This window comes from Cynocephalus volans, chromosome 4 (assembly GCF_027409185.1).
Source record: "Cynocephalus volans isolate mCynVol1 chromosome 4, mCynVol1.pri, whole genome shotgun sequence".
NCBI lineage: Eukaryota > Metazoa > Chordata > Mammalia > Dermoptera > Cynocephalidae > Cynocephalus > Cynocephalus volans.
The window spans coordinates 115,966,055-115,982,406 of record NC_084463.1 but is presented as its reverse complement, the minus strand read 5'-3'; the positions used below and the strand labels follow the sequence as shown (position 1 = coordinate 115,982,406).

At 35.5% G+C, this 16,352-nt stretch overlaps 1 protein-coding gene across 16 annotated transcripts in view; it reads left to right on the top strand.

The window, feature by feature from the left end:
* Window positions 1-16,352, top strand: part of SOX6 (SRY-box transcription factor 6) — a 638,471-nt gene that overhangs the window by 609,464 nt on the left and 12,655 nt on the right. For 12 of the 16 annotated variants that reach the window (XM_063092518.1, XM_063092517.1, XM_063092516.1 and 9 more), the window contains 2 exons: window positions 12,290-12,523; window positions 15,070-15,286. In XM_063092518.1, coding sequence (XP_062948588.1) covers window positions 12,290-12,523; window positions 15,070-15,286 — 451 coding nt within the window. The remainder of the gene's footprint in view (window positions 1-12,289; window positions 12,524-15,069; window positions 15,287-16,352) is intronic. The other 4 variants (XM_063092530.1, XM_063092525.1, XM_063092524.1 and 1 more) reach the window with 1 other exon arrangement.

The following is a 16,352-nucleotide window of genomic DNA, read 5'->3' as shown; positions in this document are numbered from 1 at the left end:
TAGATAATAAGTGGAATATTTGATGCTCTGTGCTACTTTCAGGTCATTAAAATAAAGAAGCACATAAGTTATCCCAGCTGCCCTGGGATTCTGTAGTAAAAACAAGATAAATGACTCTGTTTAGCTATCTGTATAAAGCAAATATAACTTGAGAATTAAAAAAAAAAAAAAAAAAAAGTAAATAGGCACCAAAACTGAAAGTAAAAGACTCTTGAAAATACAGACTGGTATTATCACTGGTTAGAATTTCCTTCATTTTGCAAAGCCACGAGCCACATGCATCAGCTCACCACAAAGTCATTAAGCCTTTTTAAGCTCAGATGAAAAACATTAACAAATACCACAAAAGGCTTTAGTATAGCCCCTTTGTTCATTCACATATGGCACTTTATAACTCCTGCGCCACTCTGGTCGTGTGTTTGTTTAAGCTGCCTCCATCAGGCTGGTCCTGAAAGAACAAAAGACATCTTGAGCAATCCTAAGCAGGAAATGGGCTAATCTAAACATGGTTTGTGACACTTTAAGTAGAATAGAAAGGGGAGGGATTGATTAGTCATTAATGTCCAATTGGCTCCATATGGATGTTACAATAATAAAGCCTTTTTTCAGAGCAGTAGCAGAGTTATTGAATTAGAGGTTTATGTTTCCTCAGAGCTGACCTTAGGGAATTCCCTTTTGGTTCTTCTTGTTGATCCTTTAAAGAGAATGCAGTTTCTAATAGAAAAAAATAGAGGCCTTATCCACAATAACACTTGCTCATAATCCTGTAACCAAGGAATGCATTAATTTAGCATTGTTTTAATCCCTGCTATAATTCCAGTCCTTAGTGCTTTCTTTGCATGCCCTTGCATCTTTGGTGGGGCAGTATTTCAGACCAATTAGACAGTGGCATGAACTTCATAACTGGTAATGGGCTTCTCTAATGTGCTTTGCTGGGCAGGAAAGTGCCATTCTTAAAGGGTGAAAGTAATATTCCATCCAAGGAATGGTGGGCTTTGAAATTCAGAGTTATTTTAGATCACTGAACAGTGACTGGTGTAGCTTTGGTGTAGGAGAAATGCAGTAGACTGAAAGGAGACCTAGGCTCTAGATCTGGCTCTGCTCCTTATTAGTGGTATATTAGCAACTTGTTACTTCAGGGGAAGGTGACATAACCTTTCTGAGCCTCCGTTTCCTCATCTATAAAGTGGGTCAAATGATATCTACCCTTCTAACCGTTTCAAAGGATTGTAAAGAGGATCAAGATAATGTATTTGGTGAAATCACTTTGTAAATATAATTTTATACAAAATTACTTAGCACACCTGGTATTTCTATACTGGAAATTGACCTTTGGCCTAGTCTATCAGAAAGGTAAATTGCTTTTTAGAGAGTTATTTTGGTACTCTGATTAGTAAAATGTCATTTTCCAAAGTGCCCAATGAAATTTTTTTCTTTATGTGTGTACTATAGATGACTATATCCCGATCTATCTCTCTATTTCTATAGTTTATTAATGAATTTGTTGGTATAGATAAGTTCAGCAGTTGAAGTAAATAGGTATCTGTTTGTAGTGAGGTTAAACAACCTTAGAATGAAACAGGGAAATGAAAATTAACCTATGGTCTTCCCCGACATTGGGCAAATGAAGAATTAACACCTTAATCAAAGTAGCACACAGGTAATGCATCTTTTGTTCCTGTACCGTTGGTTCTTATTTTTTCACCAACCTCTAGCTTGGCAGAATTATGCATCCATATTTTGCATTAGCCTTCCTCAAGTCATTTCACCTATCAGTAGGTCACTCTTTGCTAAACTGCCTAGCTAATTTTTTATAAAAGGCAGATAGAGTAAACCATACTCTCCATCCCTGCACCCTTGGCATCCTTCTCAGAAGATGAACACATTTTCCCTAATGATTAAGTCTGTTACTCAGCCATGGAATGTATTTTCCTGCCAAGTAAACCACCCGGATAGCCAATTTTTTTTTTTTTTTTGCAAGGAGAAATCAAATTTGAATTCCAAGCAAACTTCTTACAATGAAATTAAGTTCACATACTGACAGTAAGCAGGAATGAGAAGTTAGCGGAAGACTTGCATAATCATAGACATCTGCCAGCCATTCCTACAACATAGTGAATTAGACCCCTACCACGTTAAGATAGATTTGATGGGATGAACACGGTGAAAAAATCCAAAATTTGTAGTATTAATAATCTCCTTCTTTACTCATTTTTCATATCCTCTTCTAAAAGTCTTTCGTCGTCTACATTTTTGTTCTAATACACTCATCATCAGTTTCTCTATTAACCCAAATAAGGGACTATCAAATATGAGGTTACTTCAAAAAGTTCATGGAAATATGGAATTTAAATATGATATGAATCCTTCCATAAACTTTTTGAAGATCTCTCATATATTATGCAACTCTTTCCAAAAGCGCACAGGAGGAAATCAACTATTTTATTGTAGACTGAAGTAGTCTAAAATATTGTGATTGTCAGCAGTTCTATAAAGCAACCCAATAATATATTTATATCTCTTTTATTCATAAGCAATCAACTATAGCTTTTTTGCCCTTCTTAATACTTTATTTCGATAAATAAGGCCATCTTTGCATTCAGAGTGGCTTGAATATGCCACACATTTCTCAGGTCTGCAAAGAAAAGAACCTTTCAGAAAAAGAGCACTTTTGTTTGTTGCTTTGTTTTGTTTTTTGTTTGTTTATTTGTTTTTGCCTTTTTTTTAACTAAGAGTTAAAATAGTTTTATTTTGAGTAGTAACTCATTATATGGATATACCACAATTTGCCTATTCTACAGTTATTTCCAATTTTTGTCTATTATTAATAAAACTATGATAGTCTTATATAAGTGTATTTCTGCACCAAACTTTTGTATTTGTTTGCTGGGTCACAGGTAAGTATATATTTTATTTAGAAGAAACTGCCAGAAAATGGTTATGCCATTTTACACTTCTACCACCAATATATTAGCGTTCCAGTTGCTCCCTGCCCTTGCCAACATTCAATGTTTAGGCAATTCTAGTGGATGTGAAATGGTATCTTATTGTGGTTTTAAGGCCATAACTATATCTTGTTTTGTAAATTGTTTGTTCAAGTCTTTCACCCATTTTAAAATTAGATTATTTACTTTTTGGGGGGGGGGGTTGGCAGAAATTCTTTATATATTCTGATGTAAGTTCTTCTCAGATATGTATACTGTGAATATTTTTTCCCAGTCTGTGCTTTGACATTTTACTTTTTAACAGTGACTTTTGATAAAGTTAAATTTATCATTTTTCTTGTATGTTTAATGTTTTATATACCATATATAATGATCTTTTTACTCCAAAGTGACAAAAATATCATCCTATGTATTTTTTTTGAGAAGTGTATAGTTTTTGCTTTTAGTTTTAAGTCATGATTCACCTCAAATTAATTTGTGGGTTTAGTGAATGATAAGATGTCAAGGTTTACTTTTTTCAACATATTTATCCACTTACAGCACTATTTGTTGAAAAAGACTGTGATTTCCCTCTTTAATAACCTGGGTCTTTAATAACATATTTCGGGTCCTCCAACTTTCTTTAAGTTTGTTTTGGCTGTTCATACTGTTTTATTTTTCATATAAATTTTAAAGTCAACTTGTCAATTTCTACAAAAAAGTATTCTGGGGACTTTTATTGGGATTGGGTTGAATCTATAGATAAATTTGGTAAGAAGTGATGCCTTAGTACTATTGAGTCTTTTGATGAATGAACATAGAATATTCCGCCATTTGTTTAGGTCTTCTTTAGGTCACAAAGGATGTATTCTTTTCAATGTAGAATACCTTATTTGGTTAAATTTATTCCTAAGTATTTTATTTTCTTACATTATTATAAATATAAATTTTAAAAATTATTTTAATATTTTTTGCTGCTAGTATATAGAAATATGATTGATTTCTGTATTTTAATTGTATATTATAATATTGCTAAATTCACTTATTAGTTCTAGTAATTATTTTGTAGATTCCTTAGGATTTTCCATATAAACAGTTATATTATCTATGAACAGATAATGTTATTTATTCTTTTCCAATGTGTGTGCTTTTTATTTCTTTAATTGTTGATTAGCCGTCATGAGAGTGGACATCTTGGCCTTGTTCTTCATCTTTGGGGAAGCATTCAGTAGTTCATTATTAAGTATGATGTTAGCTCTAGATTTTTCTCAAATGCCCTTTATCAGACTGAGAAGTTCCTTTCTGTTGCTAGTTTCCAGAGCATTTTTATCATGAATGAGTATGGAGTTTTGTCACACCATTTTCTGAATCTTGTGATAATCATGTGTTTTTTTCTCCTTTGTTCTGTTAATATAGTGAGTTACATTGCCTTATTTTCAAATGTTAAATGTTACATTTCTGAGAAAATTCTGCTTGGTCATGATGCTTTATCCATTTTACATATTGCTGGATTCAATTTGCTAACGATTTATTAAGAATTTTTTCATTTATGTTCAAATCTCTGTCAGGGTGTGCTGCCTCATAAAGTTAATTGGAAAGTGTTCCTTCTTCCTCTACTTTCTGCATTTTGCATGATTATTATTATTTTTTTCTTAAATATTTGAAAGAATTTACCACTGAAACCATTTGGGCCTGGAAGGTTCTTGATTATAAATTCAATTTCTTTATTAACTATTAGAGTATTCAGGTTTTCCATTTATTTCTGAGTACATTTTGGTAGTTTGTGTCTATCAAGGAATTTCTTCATTTCATCTAAGTTGTCAAATTTATTGGAATTATTTGTAATATTCCCCTATTATCCTTTTAATGTGTGTCATATGTATAATGAAATCCCCTCTTTCAGTCCAGATATTGGGAGTTTTGTTTTTTCTCTTTGTCTGTTGATTAGTCTTACTAGGGGTTTATTAATTTTATTGCTCTTTTCAAATTATTAACCCTTGGCTTTTTAAATTCTCTTTATTGTGTCTGTTTTCTATTTCATTGATTTTTATCCTTCACTCATTCTGAAAATTTCTGACTTTTAATTGGATGATTCGATTTATATCTATTTAATGTAATTATTGAATTTGATGGGCATAGGTCTTGCTATTTATTTTCTATTTGTTCCCTTGGTGTTTTACTTTCTCTTTCTCCTTCTCTGCCTGCCTTTGTGTTAATTGAATCCTTTTTGAGTCTTCCTTTTGAATTACTCTATTGGCTTTTTAGCTATACCTCTTTGTATTTTTTTAAACTGGTTTTTCTTAGGATTTGCTGTGCATCCTCATCCTTAATTGAATAGCCTCACAGTTAAAATTTTACCGCTTCACATAAAATAAAACAAGCTTTAACAACTTAATTTCATTTACTACCCTAGTTCTTTGTGCTAATATGCTATTGTTGTCTCATATTTTACCTGTTTAATATGTTATAAACCCACAATGCAGTGTTATATTTTGTATTAAATAATCTCCTGTCTTTTAAAAACATTAAATAATTAGTTGTTTATTAATGAAATCCAGAGAAGAAAAAATGTCACATATTTTCGACACTCTTCCTTTCTTCCTGTATGTCTAGTTTACACTGGGTGTTATTTCTCTTCACCTTGAATAATTTCCTTGAATATCTCTTTTTGTGTGGGTCTGCTGGTAATGCATTCTCTCAGCTTTCATCTATCTGAAAGTGTATTTCATATTCAGTTTTGAAGCATATTATTACTGGATAAAATTCTGGATTTTTTTTTCTTTTGGTGTTCTAAAGATGTTCCACAGTCTTCTAGCCTTCTTTGTTTCTAATGAATAATCAGCCATCATGTGTTTTATATTTTTCCATATGTAATGTGTCCTTTTTCTCTGGAATTTTCTCTTTGTCTTAGGTTTTCATCAGTTTAACTAGTGTCTAGGTGTAGCATTTGTTTTGCCTGCATTTCTCTGAATGTCTTGAACCTGATAGTTGATGTTTCTCACCAAATTCAGGTAATTTTCAGCCAGTATTTTTTTTTTTTTTTTTTTTTTTTTTTTTTTTTTTTTTTGGTCTCTGGGTCATGTTTTTCTGGTTGTTTGCACAACTAGTAATTTTTTTTACTATATATTGTATGTTGTGGATTATAAATTGTAGAGACTGTATTTTCTTACTTCAAAAAATGTTGATTTTCATGGCATTACCTGCTGATCACATTGAACTTGTAGAGGCTTAGTTTTGCACTGCTAGGGAGAGTCTGTTATAATTCTGTTTTTAGTCCTAGGGTGAATCCTTAGTCCTGACTAGTAGAATTTATTCCTAAGGAGTTGTCCTTCTGGAGTTTCAATGGAAAGCCCAAGGTGTTTATGAATCCCCTCTAACTTCATAGTATGCAAATCTAATTCTGTTTACCTTGCAGTGAGCATCAGCTGAAATCTCTGCTCAGATTTTTCAGATACAGAGCTCTGTTTTCCATTGGGCTCATTTGAGTCTTCCCTATACATGTAAAGTTCAGGTTTCCTTCACTTGGAAGCCTCAAACTCTTATTCTGACACATTAAGCCAATTAATCTGACTTTCTGTTTGTATTTTAGCCACTCCAAGCTATTCAGACTGGGGAGTATCTTCATGGGGAAAACTATGAAAACAAAATTTCATTTAGTGAAATTCTTTCTAAGATTGAATCCTCTCCATTTTCTGCTTAATTTTGGTAGCTCTCAGGTAGCCTCAAATGATTGTTTTTTTCATATCTTGTCCAGAGTTCCTAATTATTTTCTGTTGGAAGTTTGGTCTGATAATGAGATATTTTGCCATTTCCAGAACTGAATCCCAGAACAGAATCTTTTGTGCCAACATTTTGCATATATCACATTCATTCTGTCAAAATATGAGTTTTAACAGGCCTTTAAGGAGGTATTTAATCACCTAATTTTCTGTATTCTTTATTATCAATTAAATAGTAATCATTTAGACTATTCAGTGGTAATTTCTCATATAGTTTCCATTTTGATCTCTTCCAGAACATATTTGTCCATGTTACTCCCTTGCTAAAAACCTTAAAGACTTCTCAGCTTAGCATTCAAGGTGCTTAGCAATTTGGCCCCTATTTACTTTTCTAATTTTATCTTAGTACTTTCCTCTCTTTTCCATAAACCCAAGCCATAGCCAGCTCCTTTTTATTCCCTGAAACTTACTGTGCTTTTGCAATAACTCTGTGCCTTTATTCACACTGATCCCCCGGCCTAGAATACTTTCACGCTCATACCTGCTGGATATTCCTACTCTTCTTTTAAGATGCTGCTCAAGCATCATTTCAACTCTGAAGCCTCCTGAATATTCATCTCTGTCCTCCCAACCATGTTAATAGTTTCCCTTCTCTGCTTTTGTAGTGTTTTAAAATTACCTTTGTTAGCACTGTTTTTCAATATTTCATTTGTTCGTCTTTCTCCCACTGGACCAAATTCCTTAAAGACAAAGTACATGTGTTATTTATCTTTGTATACCCCATCACAATGCTGGGTACATCTGAAATTTGTCAGAAGTGTTGTTGGATTAATGCATAAATAAATCATTACTACGCACATTATAGAATTCACCAGAGAACTTTATATATGCACAAATCCACACCAAACACTCCCTCATTCACTCAGATAACCACTGGAATAGGCCTAGAAAGGGGCCTCTCTAGGACTAGTTCAGGACCATTGCCATAGGCTATGATGGTGAAACTGGCCTTCTTTCCAACCCACCTGGAAAAGCTCAATCTTCTGTCTTCTCTAAATCATTCAAATCACAGCTTCTTAAGGAGGTCTTTGCCTTGGCGATTTCTATTTTCTCCCTGTAGATTAACTATCTTTCTTTATCTAACAAAGTTTGCTTTTATACAAACTGTGAGTTCAGAGATGAAGAGTGAATTAACCAATCTGAGCTCCTAAGGGAAGTTGTACAGAGCAGAAGCTCCTGGAGTACAGGGACCGTGCTGTGCCTTGAAGCCTAGTGTGGTGCTGTTGACCTCCTGGCTTTTCAGTAACTGTCATTTGGGACTGCTGTTGCCGGTAATTAAAGACTCTTAGGTCAGCTGGAAAGCAGTAATCTCCAGGTACATGGCTATGGGTCTAGACTTCTTGCAGCTGCTGTCCATGAGAAATCATATCTTGAACTCACAAACGCTTCCTCTGCTATTAAAAGGAAAAGAAGCTGTGTCATAGAATTATGAGCTATTCCCCAGGACAGTTCAATTCTGTATTCTGACACAGAGTATTTGTTATTTAATAATGAAATAATTTTTTATACTTAATGGTATTATTAATGAATGGAGCAGTATGAAATCACACTTGATACACAGGTTACTGAAGTTAATTATAACAGAAAATGAATTTAGGCTATAAATACACAGGTTAATATCATACCTTTTGAAAATAATTTATAGTATGCTATAGAATTTTTCTAATCTGTTTAAAAGGGCTTTCAAAATGTACAATTTCAATTTTTAAATTTCTGAATCTATACATACATACACAGTCTTATGTATTTATGTATTTATACTGCTACAACAATTTTCTAACCATTTTGTTTCCTAAAGCAAAGTTTAGGGAAGTTTAGAGACACTTTCTAAAAGTTCTTTTGACTTTGTGGCCTCTAATACCTTCTTGAAATTCTGACTCTAAGCTTAATCTAAACCTAGATTGTGAATTTAAGTAATAGAGGAGTTGTCAGCTTTCAACAAAAAAGGAAGTAATATTGAGAGATGTTTTCTATTAAAAGACTCAGTTCAAGAAATATTTGTTGAAAAGCATCTTTCTGCGTGGTACTCATGTGTATGCTTCCATGAACCCCATAGAGTTGTACACAGCATAGTCACTGTAAAAAGACAGAATAGGAGAAACTCTCAACATTTCTTTGCTGGGCATTTGCAGTTTATAATACATATTTCTTGTTCCGATGCCAAGTGTTAACTCAGGTATTATTATAAGTCCAGGGAAGGATAGAGCTGCTCTCCAAGATGTTAGTGGTGGTGGTGAAGGCAAGAGTGAGAGACCATTTTTATATACAAAGTTGGTTTGTTGTTGTTGTTGACTGCCTAATTAAGAAAGAGAGTGACATCTGGGCATATTTTGCATAGTCATAAGATAGCCTTAGTTGTACATATTGGGAGATAGGAGAGAAAGAAGGTAAAAATAGGAGGGGGGGGGGAGAAGGAAAAAAGTTTGTCCTGGTTATGACTTTACAAAGGGATCTGGGCACTGAAAATTTGTGTGGCATTAAAAGTCACTGCTGTAATTGATGTCTGATTATATATCAGGTCCAATTTAAAAGTAATTTCAATCTTTGGTCTTCTTGACCAAAGTCTCTTCTTCTCAAATCTTGTTTCATCTGATACAACATTCCTAGTTTAGCTTAGGATGTTCCCATTTATTTTTCAGTTCACTCCTCCTGGAAGAGAGAAGAAGGGGCAAGAAAAAAAGAGATGTGCACATGCCTGAAAGCATTTTGTATTTTCTCCGTCTTAATTTCTGTTTTTATATTGTGCACTGTGCTTGAATTTCTCAATTTTTAGGAGCACTCCTTTTGAGTCCTAGAGATCTGCTGTCTAATTAATACAGTGTCAAGTCAGTGTCATGTTGATAATATGTGCTGTGGGAGGAAGGGGAAAGGTCAGTCAGGGAAGTTGGTGGAGGTGGGACCTGAGCTCTATTCCTTGGAAAAAGGTAGAAATTAGTAAAGCAGAAGAGTGTAGAAAGGATATGCTAAGACTGCAATATAGATTGAGAGGGAGAGAAATTGGGCATATTTATGACAGGTCGGGGAGAATCAGTTGGTATGGAGTAGAGGATCTAGAATGTTTCTCTATACTAAAATCAGAGTCTAAAAATCCACCACGAACTCTTTCAGTCTGTAAGAGAATAAAACTTCCCATATACAATGAAATACATATTTTTAATGAAGAAATAAATGGAAGCTATTTGGTTTTGCTAGAGGTTGAGAGAAATCTAAGACAGTAAAAGCAGACCTCAAATGTTAATCACCTGTGGCACAGTAGTTAGAATAATATCGAAATGTTTTTGCATCTGACATTCTCCACAAACCTGTCTCCTTTTATATGTATGCATGCCAGTATATAAATTGCTGAATCCATGTCAGTTGTAAAGTAATGGCACTGAGGGCATCATAAATTACCATGGTGATCCTCAGGAGAAGACACTGTCGTATCTGACTGAGTGTTTCACTTCTAGAGTAATGTATGCCTTCATCTGGCCCAGCAGTCAGCATATTGCCCTGTGTTGATGGATATTGTCAGCTGGAAGCTACACTACATTTCACTGCACAATAAACATGGCTGTCAAACCCATATAAAGTGAAATCAATTTATCCTGTATGGTCAGTGCATTTTAAATGAAATTAATGTACTGTGGGTTTGGTGGCAAAAAGGTAGCATATTAGTTATGCATCTTGGGATCTGAGAGTTTTCATGTAAGGGATCATTCTGTCTAGTAGGCCTAAGAGAAGAGCTGTTTATAAAATATGTTATTTTTGCATGATCTTTAGAAAGTGCACTCTCTGCCCTCCTTAATGTTTAGAAAAAAATTTACAATATTAGCCAATTCTACTTTTTATCCTGTCTTTTGTTTGTAGTATATGATGACCATTTTTTGCCAAATAATACTGCTTTTGACACAAACAAATTTCTACTTAACCAAGATATCTAGAAATAGAGTAGAAAGGCCAGAGATTGATTGGGTTATGTTGTTCCTGTATAATAACTTCACTGAGCTAAAAGGATTTACTTCTTCTAGAAAATAAGAATGTTGGTTTTAATGCATATTTTGCTTCTAAACTTTTGGGGGTTAAGCTTTCCTCCTTATGCCTTAGAAGCCTTGATTGACGCTATCCACTTTTAAATGTAAAGTCCAACCACTTTACATTTAACTGTAGAAATTCTTAGTCTATAGGGAGATATTCACTAGCTATCACATTGCAAAGTATATATCAGTGTGTCACACTGGTAGGGTGCATGAGAAACAAGCAAGAGCTACATTCATTCATTCAATCAGTCAATCATTTATTAATTTAACACATTTTACTAATTGAAATTACATGTACTAGGTACTTCACTGGATCCTAGAAATACAGCAGTGAATGAGACCCAGGCCAACTCTATCCTCAAGGAGCTTCCAATCTAGTACTCATATGTTACTAGAGTCAGCTCTTTGGAAACTATGAAACATCGAGAATATAGAGATTGTTTCATGGGTGTTAAAGAATTACCCTTAAACCACAGAAAATATGTCCAGACCCTTGAAATGAATACCTCTTAGCCTATTACTTTTGCATATGAGTTGAAAACCAAATAATCTCTTACTTAATGAATATTTATTGATATCTATTATGGGAGAAATCCTGGGAATACAAGAATGAGTATAACATAATCACTAACTTTAGGGATCTCATATTCCTGAGGATGGAAAGATCAGAGGGAGAGAGTCACATAAACAATAATTACTTTGGGGCATGTAGCCTGAAAGCAAGAGGAATGAGTGCAGTCTGGGGAGCAACACTGCGAATACTGTTCTTTTAGTCTGAATTGCCCTGCCCACTCTCTCTTCTCTCCCTTTCACCTGTTGATTCCTATTCTTCTTTCAAGACTCAGTTTAGACATCATTCTCCTAGGAAGCATTAGCTGACCACCCTGTCTGGTTTTCTTTTGGTGCCCTGTTAACTTCAATATTGCAGTACTTATCAGACCTTTTGTTATAATTGTGTCTCCCCTCTGAACTGTGAGCTCCTTAAAAGCAGGAGATATTTTATTCACCTTTGTATCCCTAGCACCTGGCATAAAGCCTAGCTCATAGAAATGGGTCAATTAATATTTTCCATTGAATTAATTAACTCATGACACACACCAACATTCGAAAGGGGCATGAAGGAAGGGTGGGATTTAGCATAGACCAAGGCACAGTATTGTGCAAAAGAATTCTATCTAGAGAAACATATAGTTTGAAATGGCTGTGATTTTTGGTAAATGAGGCCAAAATAACAGGTAAGAGTCTGCTTTTGAAAGAAGGAATTACAACAGGAAAGTTTACCATAAAATAATGCCAGTCATTGCCTTATCATCAGCTAGAATTGATTTTGTAGTAAATGTAGTAGGTGTGTAAAAACATGCACAATTAATTCTGCCCAGTGTGTCTTTGACTTCGACATCAGAAGGGCTTGTAGAATGGTCATTTGATTCTGTCTTCTGCTTCCAAGAGTTCACTGAGAAAAGGAAAGCAGAGCCTAGGGAAAACAAGGGAATCAGGCGCAAGCTGTTACATTATGCACATAATAATGCTTTGCACTCATCTTGTTCTTCCTGCCCTGACATTACAGGAAGTAAAGCAATGAATGGCTCTGCAGCTAAACTACAGCAGTATTATTGTTGGCCAACAGGAGGTGCCACTGTGGCTGAAGCACGAGTCTACAGGGATGCCCGCGGCCGTGCCAGCAGCGAGCCACACATCAAGCGACCAATGAATGCATTCATGGTTTGGGCGAAGGATGAGAGGAGGAAAATCCTTCAGGCCTTCCCCGATATGCATAACTCCAACATCAGCAAAATTTTGGGTGAGTGCAGTGGCACAGCTTCTGCTGATCTACCGCGTGAGTGCCGCAAGAGTGGGAAGCAGGGGCAGAATTAGGCTCCTAAGGGAGACTGTAGTTGGCAGAAGTTAGATGAAGCCCAGCCAGCTGCTACAGGAGCCTTTGTCATCATCTCTACCTCCCCATCCCACAACATGGCATTTAGGTTTAGGAGTTTTACAGCCACCAGGTGCTGGGGCAGAACTGGCTGAAAACTTAGAGACAAACCTATTTATAGTATGTGTTAATATTGTGAATTTAGCAACTCTTGAGAGGTCACTGCTAAACAGGAATCATGGAGACAAGCTTTATCTCCATTTATTATTCAGTCTTCTTAAATTCACAAGTTGCTTTGAAGCCTTGGAAACACTCATACACTCTAATTTTCTGCTTTAGTATTCTTGGGTTCACATGTCTCACTGAAAGACTTCATCAAGACTAGGGGTGAACCTAAAAATGGTGTGAAATTCATGGAGTGCAGAACAATGCTTTTAATGATAACTTTAAAACTTGTAAAATAAAGCTACATTTACTTTAATAAGATATGACTAGTTTAAATTTCATAGCAGTGAGCTGAACACACGGATCACAGGGCAGAGGCCCATTTTGTGGTAAATTGCCAGAGTGATTCTCCCGTTTCTCAGTATTAAACTCAAGTCTTGTTCTATTAGTGTAAAGCTTGCCTAGTGCAGATTATACAGTTTGGAATTATTGTGCTCAACATATTGAACATATTTTATTCAACATGCAGCATTACAGTCAACATGTTTCCTCTTTAAAAAGAAAAAACACAGAAGGCACTGTTCTATTTAAGCTGTCATGATGTGACAAAATCTCAAAGGGAGCCGTTTAAGAAGCTGAAAAACATTAGAGACAAACTGTGGTTTTATTTTTTAAATGTTTTGTTCAAAAGCAATAAATATTTAACCTGAGTAAATATCAGTGATCTGGACATACACAAATACACATGTTTTGTCACTGTATAAATAATTTAACTGGATTCTGAGACATTTTAGGCAGTGACCTCTAAGAAAATTTAAAACATACATAAAATCAAATAGTGGTGAAATGTTAAAATACAAGTTTTTCTTTTTTTTGCCTTTTGCCTTTTGAATTTCAAGGTGGATACTAAATGTCATTACAATTAAGAGGGGTTTTAGTTTTAGAGCTTCAGAAATATCCATATGTATGCTATTTTTTTGAATTTAAATACCTTTCAGACCAAAATGTTCCTAATGGAAATGTTATATATTTTTCAAATTAAAAGACATTCTAAAAAAATCAGTGCTACTCTGGCCTCACAATTTGATATCTAACTTTGAGATTTTCATATTTTTTCCTGCTATTTTAGTAGCAATGAGAGTAAGCTTTCACATGGGCACAGAACCTCTCTGTTTCCATTTAATTATTGATGTGCATTCTGGGAAAAATTATTAGGAGTATAGTAAGTATATTCATTAAAATGTAAACTTTGAGGACAAGCATCTCGACAGGACCAAGAATCCTCTGTTAACTGGGGCTTTAAGCTGCTGGGAGCCAGTGGAACACAGAGGTGCTTATCCACGTACACTTTCTACACAACTTTTGCACAACAATCAAGAAAGAACAGGGATGGATGTGTTATTAAGGCAGAGCAGGATATTGCTGGCTACGGAGAATATTTGTTCAACTTTTCCATTTGTTTATGTATGAAAAATCTCCACTGAAGAATAGCTAATATCCAATCTCCACGGCTGTACTGCTTTATTCACCAGTGAGACCCAAAAATGCAATTCGATACATGTAAAAAAACACATCCCTCCGTCAAGTGTTTAGGTAATTCTTTATAAACAACATTAGAGAAGTGAATACTTTTCCTTCTTCCTGTATAAACCATATTAAATTTTTTTGTACTTTTATTGGTACAGCTTTGAATGATTGTTTATAGTACTTGTAAATGGTATCTATAATTTCAACTGTACCTTCCGGTTCTAAATCTATTACTTCTTAAGTAGAGTTTAGGTTTTTTTAATTGCTGGAGGCCAAGGTAGACAGTGTGTGCATAGTAGATTTTTGTATATGGAATAATATACATCTGCTGACATCTTATCAAAGGATAGCTCTGCTAAAGATACTTGGAGTGTGGGAGATGTTTGAACTTTTGGGGCCAAAAGGGCTTTTCCTAAGAATCCTGTGATACTCAAAAGTATGCTTGGGAAGTTTAGGCTTTTAACCCTCTTGAGAGAGATAGGCAGATGGATTGAAGAAAGACCCTGGTGTAGGAGATGATCTTTAAGCAACAAAGATATATTTTAAAACAATATAGTAGCATCAACTTTAAATCATTGACAGAAATAACACGATAGATACACTATATACAAAATTGTTCTTTGCTCTATAGTCTAAAAGATTAGTTGGGAGGCTCAGTGGTATGTGGTAATAGGAGCTACCCAGCCCAGCTGAGTGAAGTGATGGGAAAGACTCTCTAGTTGTATTTGCCTGGAATATGTTGCCTTAACCACTTGGATACTTAAGGCTATTTTTATGTCCAGGATCTCGCTGGAAATCCATGTCCAACCAAGAGAAGCAACCTTATTATGAAGAGCAGGCCCGGCTAAGCAAGATCCACTTAGAGAAGTACCCAAACTATAAATACAAACCCCGACCAAAACGCACCTGCATTGTTGATGGCAAAAAGCTCCGGATCGGGGAGTATAAGCAACTGATGAGGTCTCGGAGACAGGAAATGAGGCAGTTCTTTACTGTGGGGTAAGTATTCCTGAACAGCCACCTGGGCTTTTCCTTCCTAGTAAGAAACCACAGGATGGCTACTGCCAAGAGTTTTGGGAAGGAGATTAGGGAAGGGAGGAGATCCTCACATACTGAAGGGCCTTGGCCATGGTAATCCTTGCTGTGTCACAAGTGCACAGCCCTGCAGCGTGGCTCCTGCTCAAATCAAAACAAACCTGCAACAGCTCACTCCCAACTGATCGCCCCTGTCATTGTCTCCCAAACCAATCTAAGATGTTCAGCGCCCACACACAGTGTTTCTGGTAGTTTATTTAAACAGACACACAGGGAGGAAAAAATAAAAACTAACCTTAAGAAATCCCCAGAAGCTTTCCAGCTTCTCTGGGTGGTGCTTCTGACTCTAATCACAATAGTCTGCTTTTGTTGTGGGATCTACCGCAAGATAATTGGCCTTGACATTGGTTAGAGAACCTCATTTTTGGCATAAGATCCCAAACTTCTGTTGCAGTAAATTATTCTGTGGTGGAAACAGTAACAATGTGGATTTTCTTGCTTAAATCTGAAACTAGACATGTTTTTGATATCTTCAAGTCTGATTTCATGTCATTTTGTTTATAAATTAGGTAATAGATTTCTGGTATAAATTTCGACTTGGCTGACTGGCTGTCTGCATTCAACAGAGGCCCCTCATAACCACAGTAGTCAGGATAAGTGGGTATGCAGATGCCTGCAGATTTCAGCACCCCCAGACCTAGAAGCACAGGGGGTGGCAAACCAGAGCACCATTCTGGAGGCACCAACTTGAAGCAGTTAGAATCAGAGTGGGGAGACACTTGGGAAAGGGCTTGAGAGAGAGAAGTGGAGTAAGCAAAAAAGAAGTTGCATTCACTATTAATTTGAAGGAGCATTGAGGACGTGTGGTGTACCAGGGAACTAAGTAAGCTTCACTTAAAGGTGGAAAGAGACACCTTACAGAAGTAAAGAGATATTTATTTTTAAGGACACTCAAAAGGTAAACCCATGGAACAAAAAGTTGGTTTTGGAAACAGGTTTAAAAGGATAAAATTAACTTGGAATAGTAAAT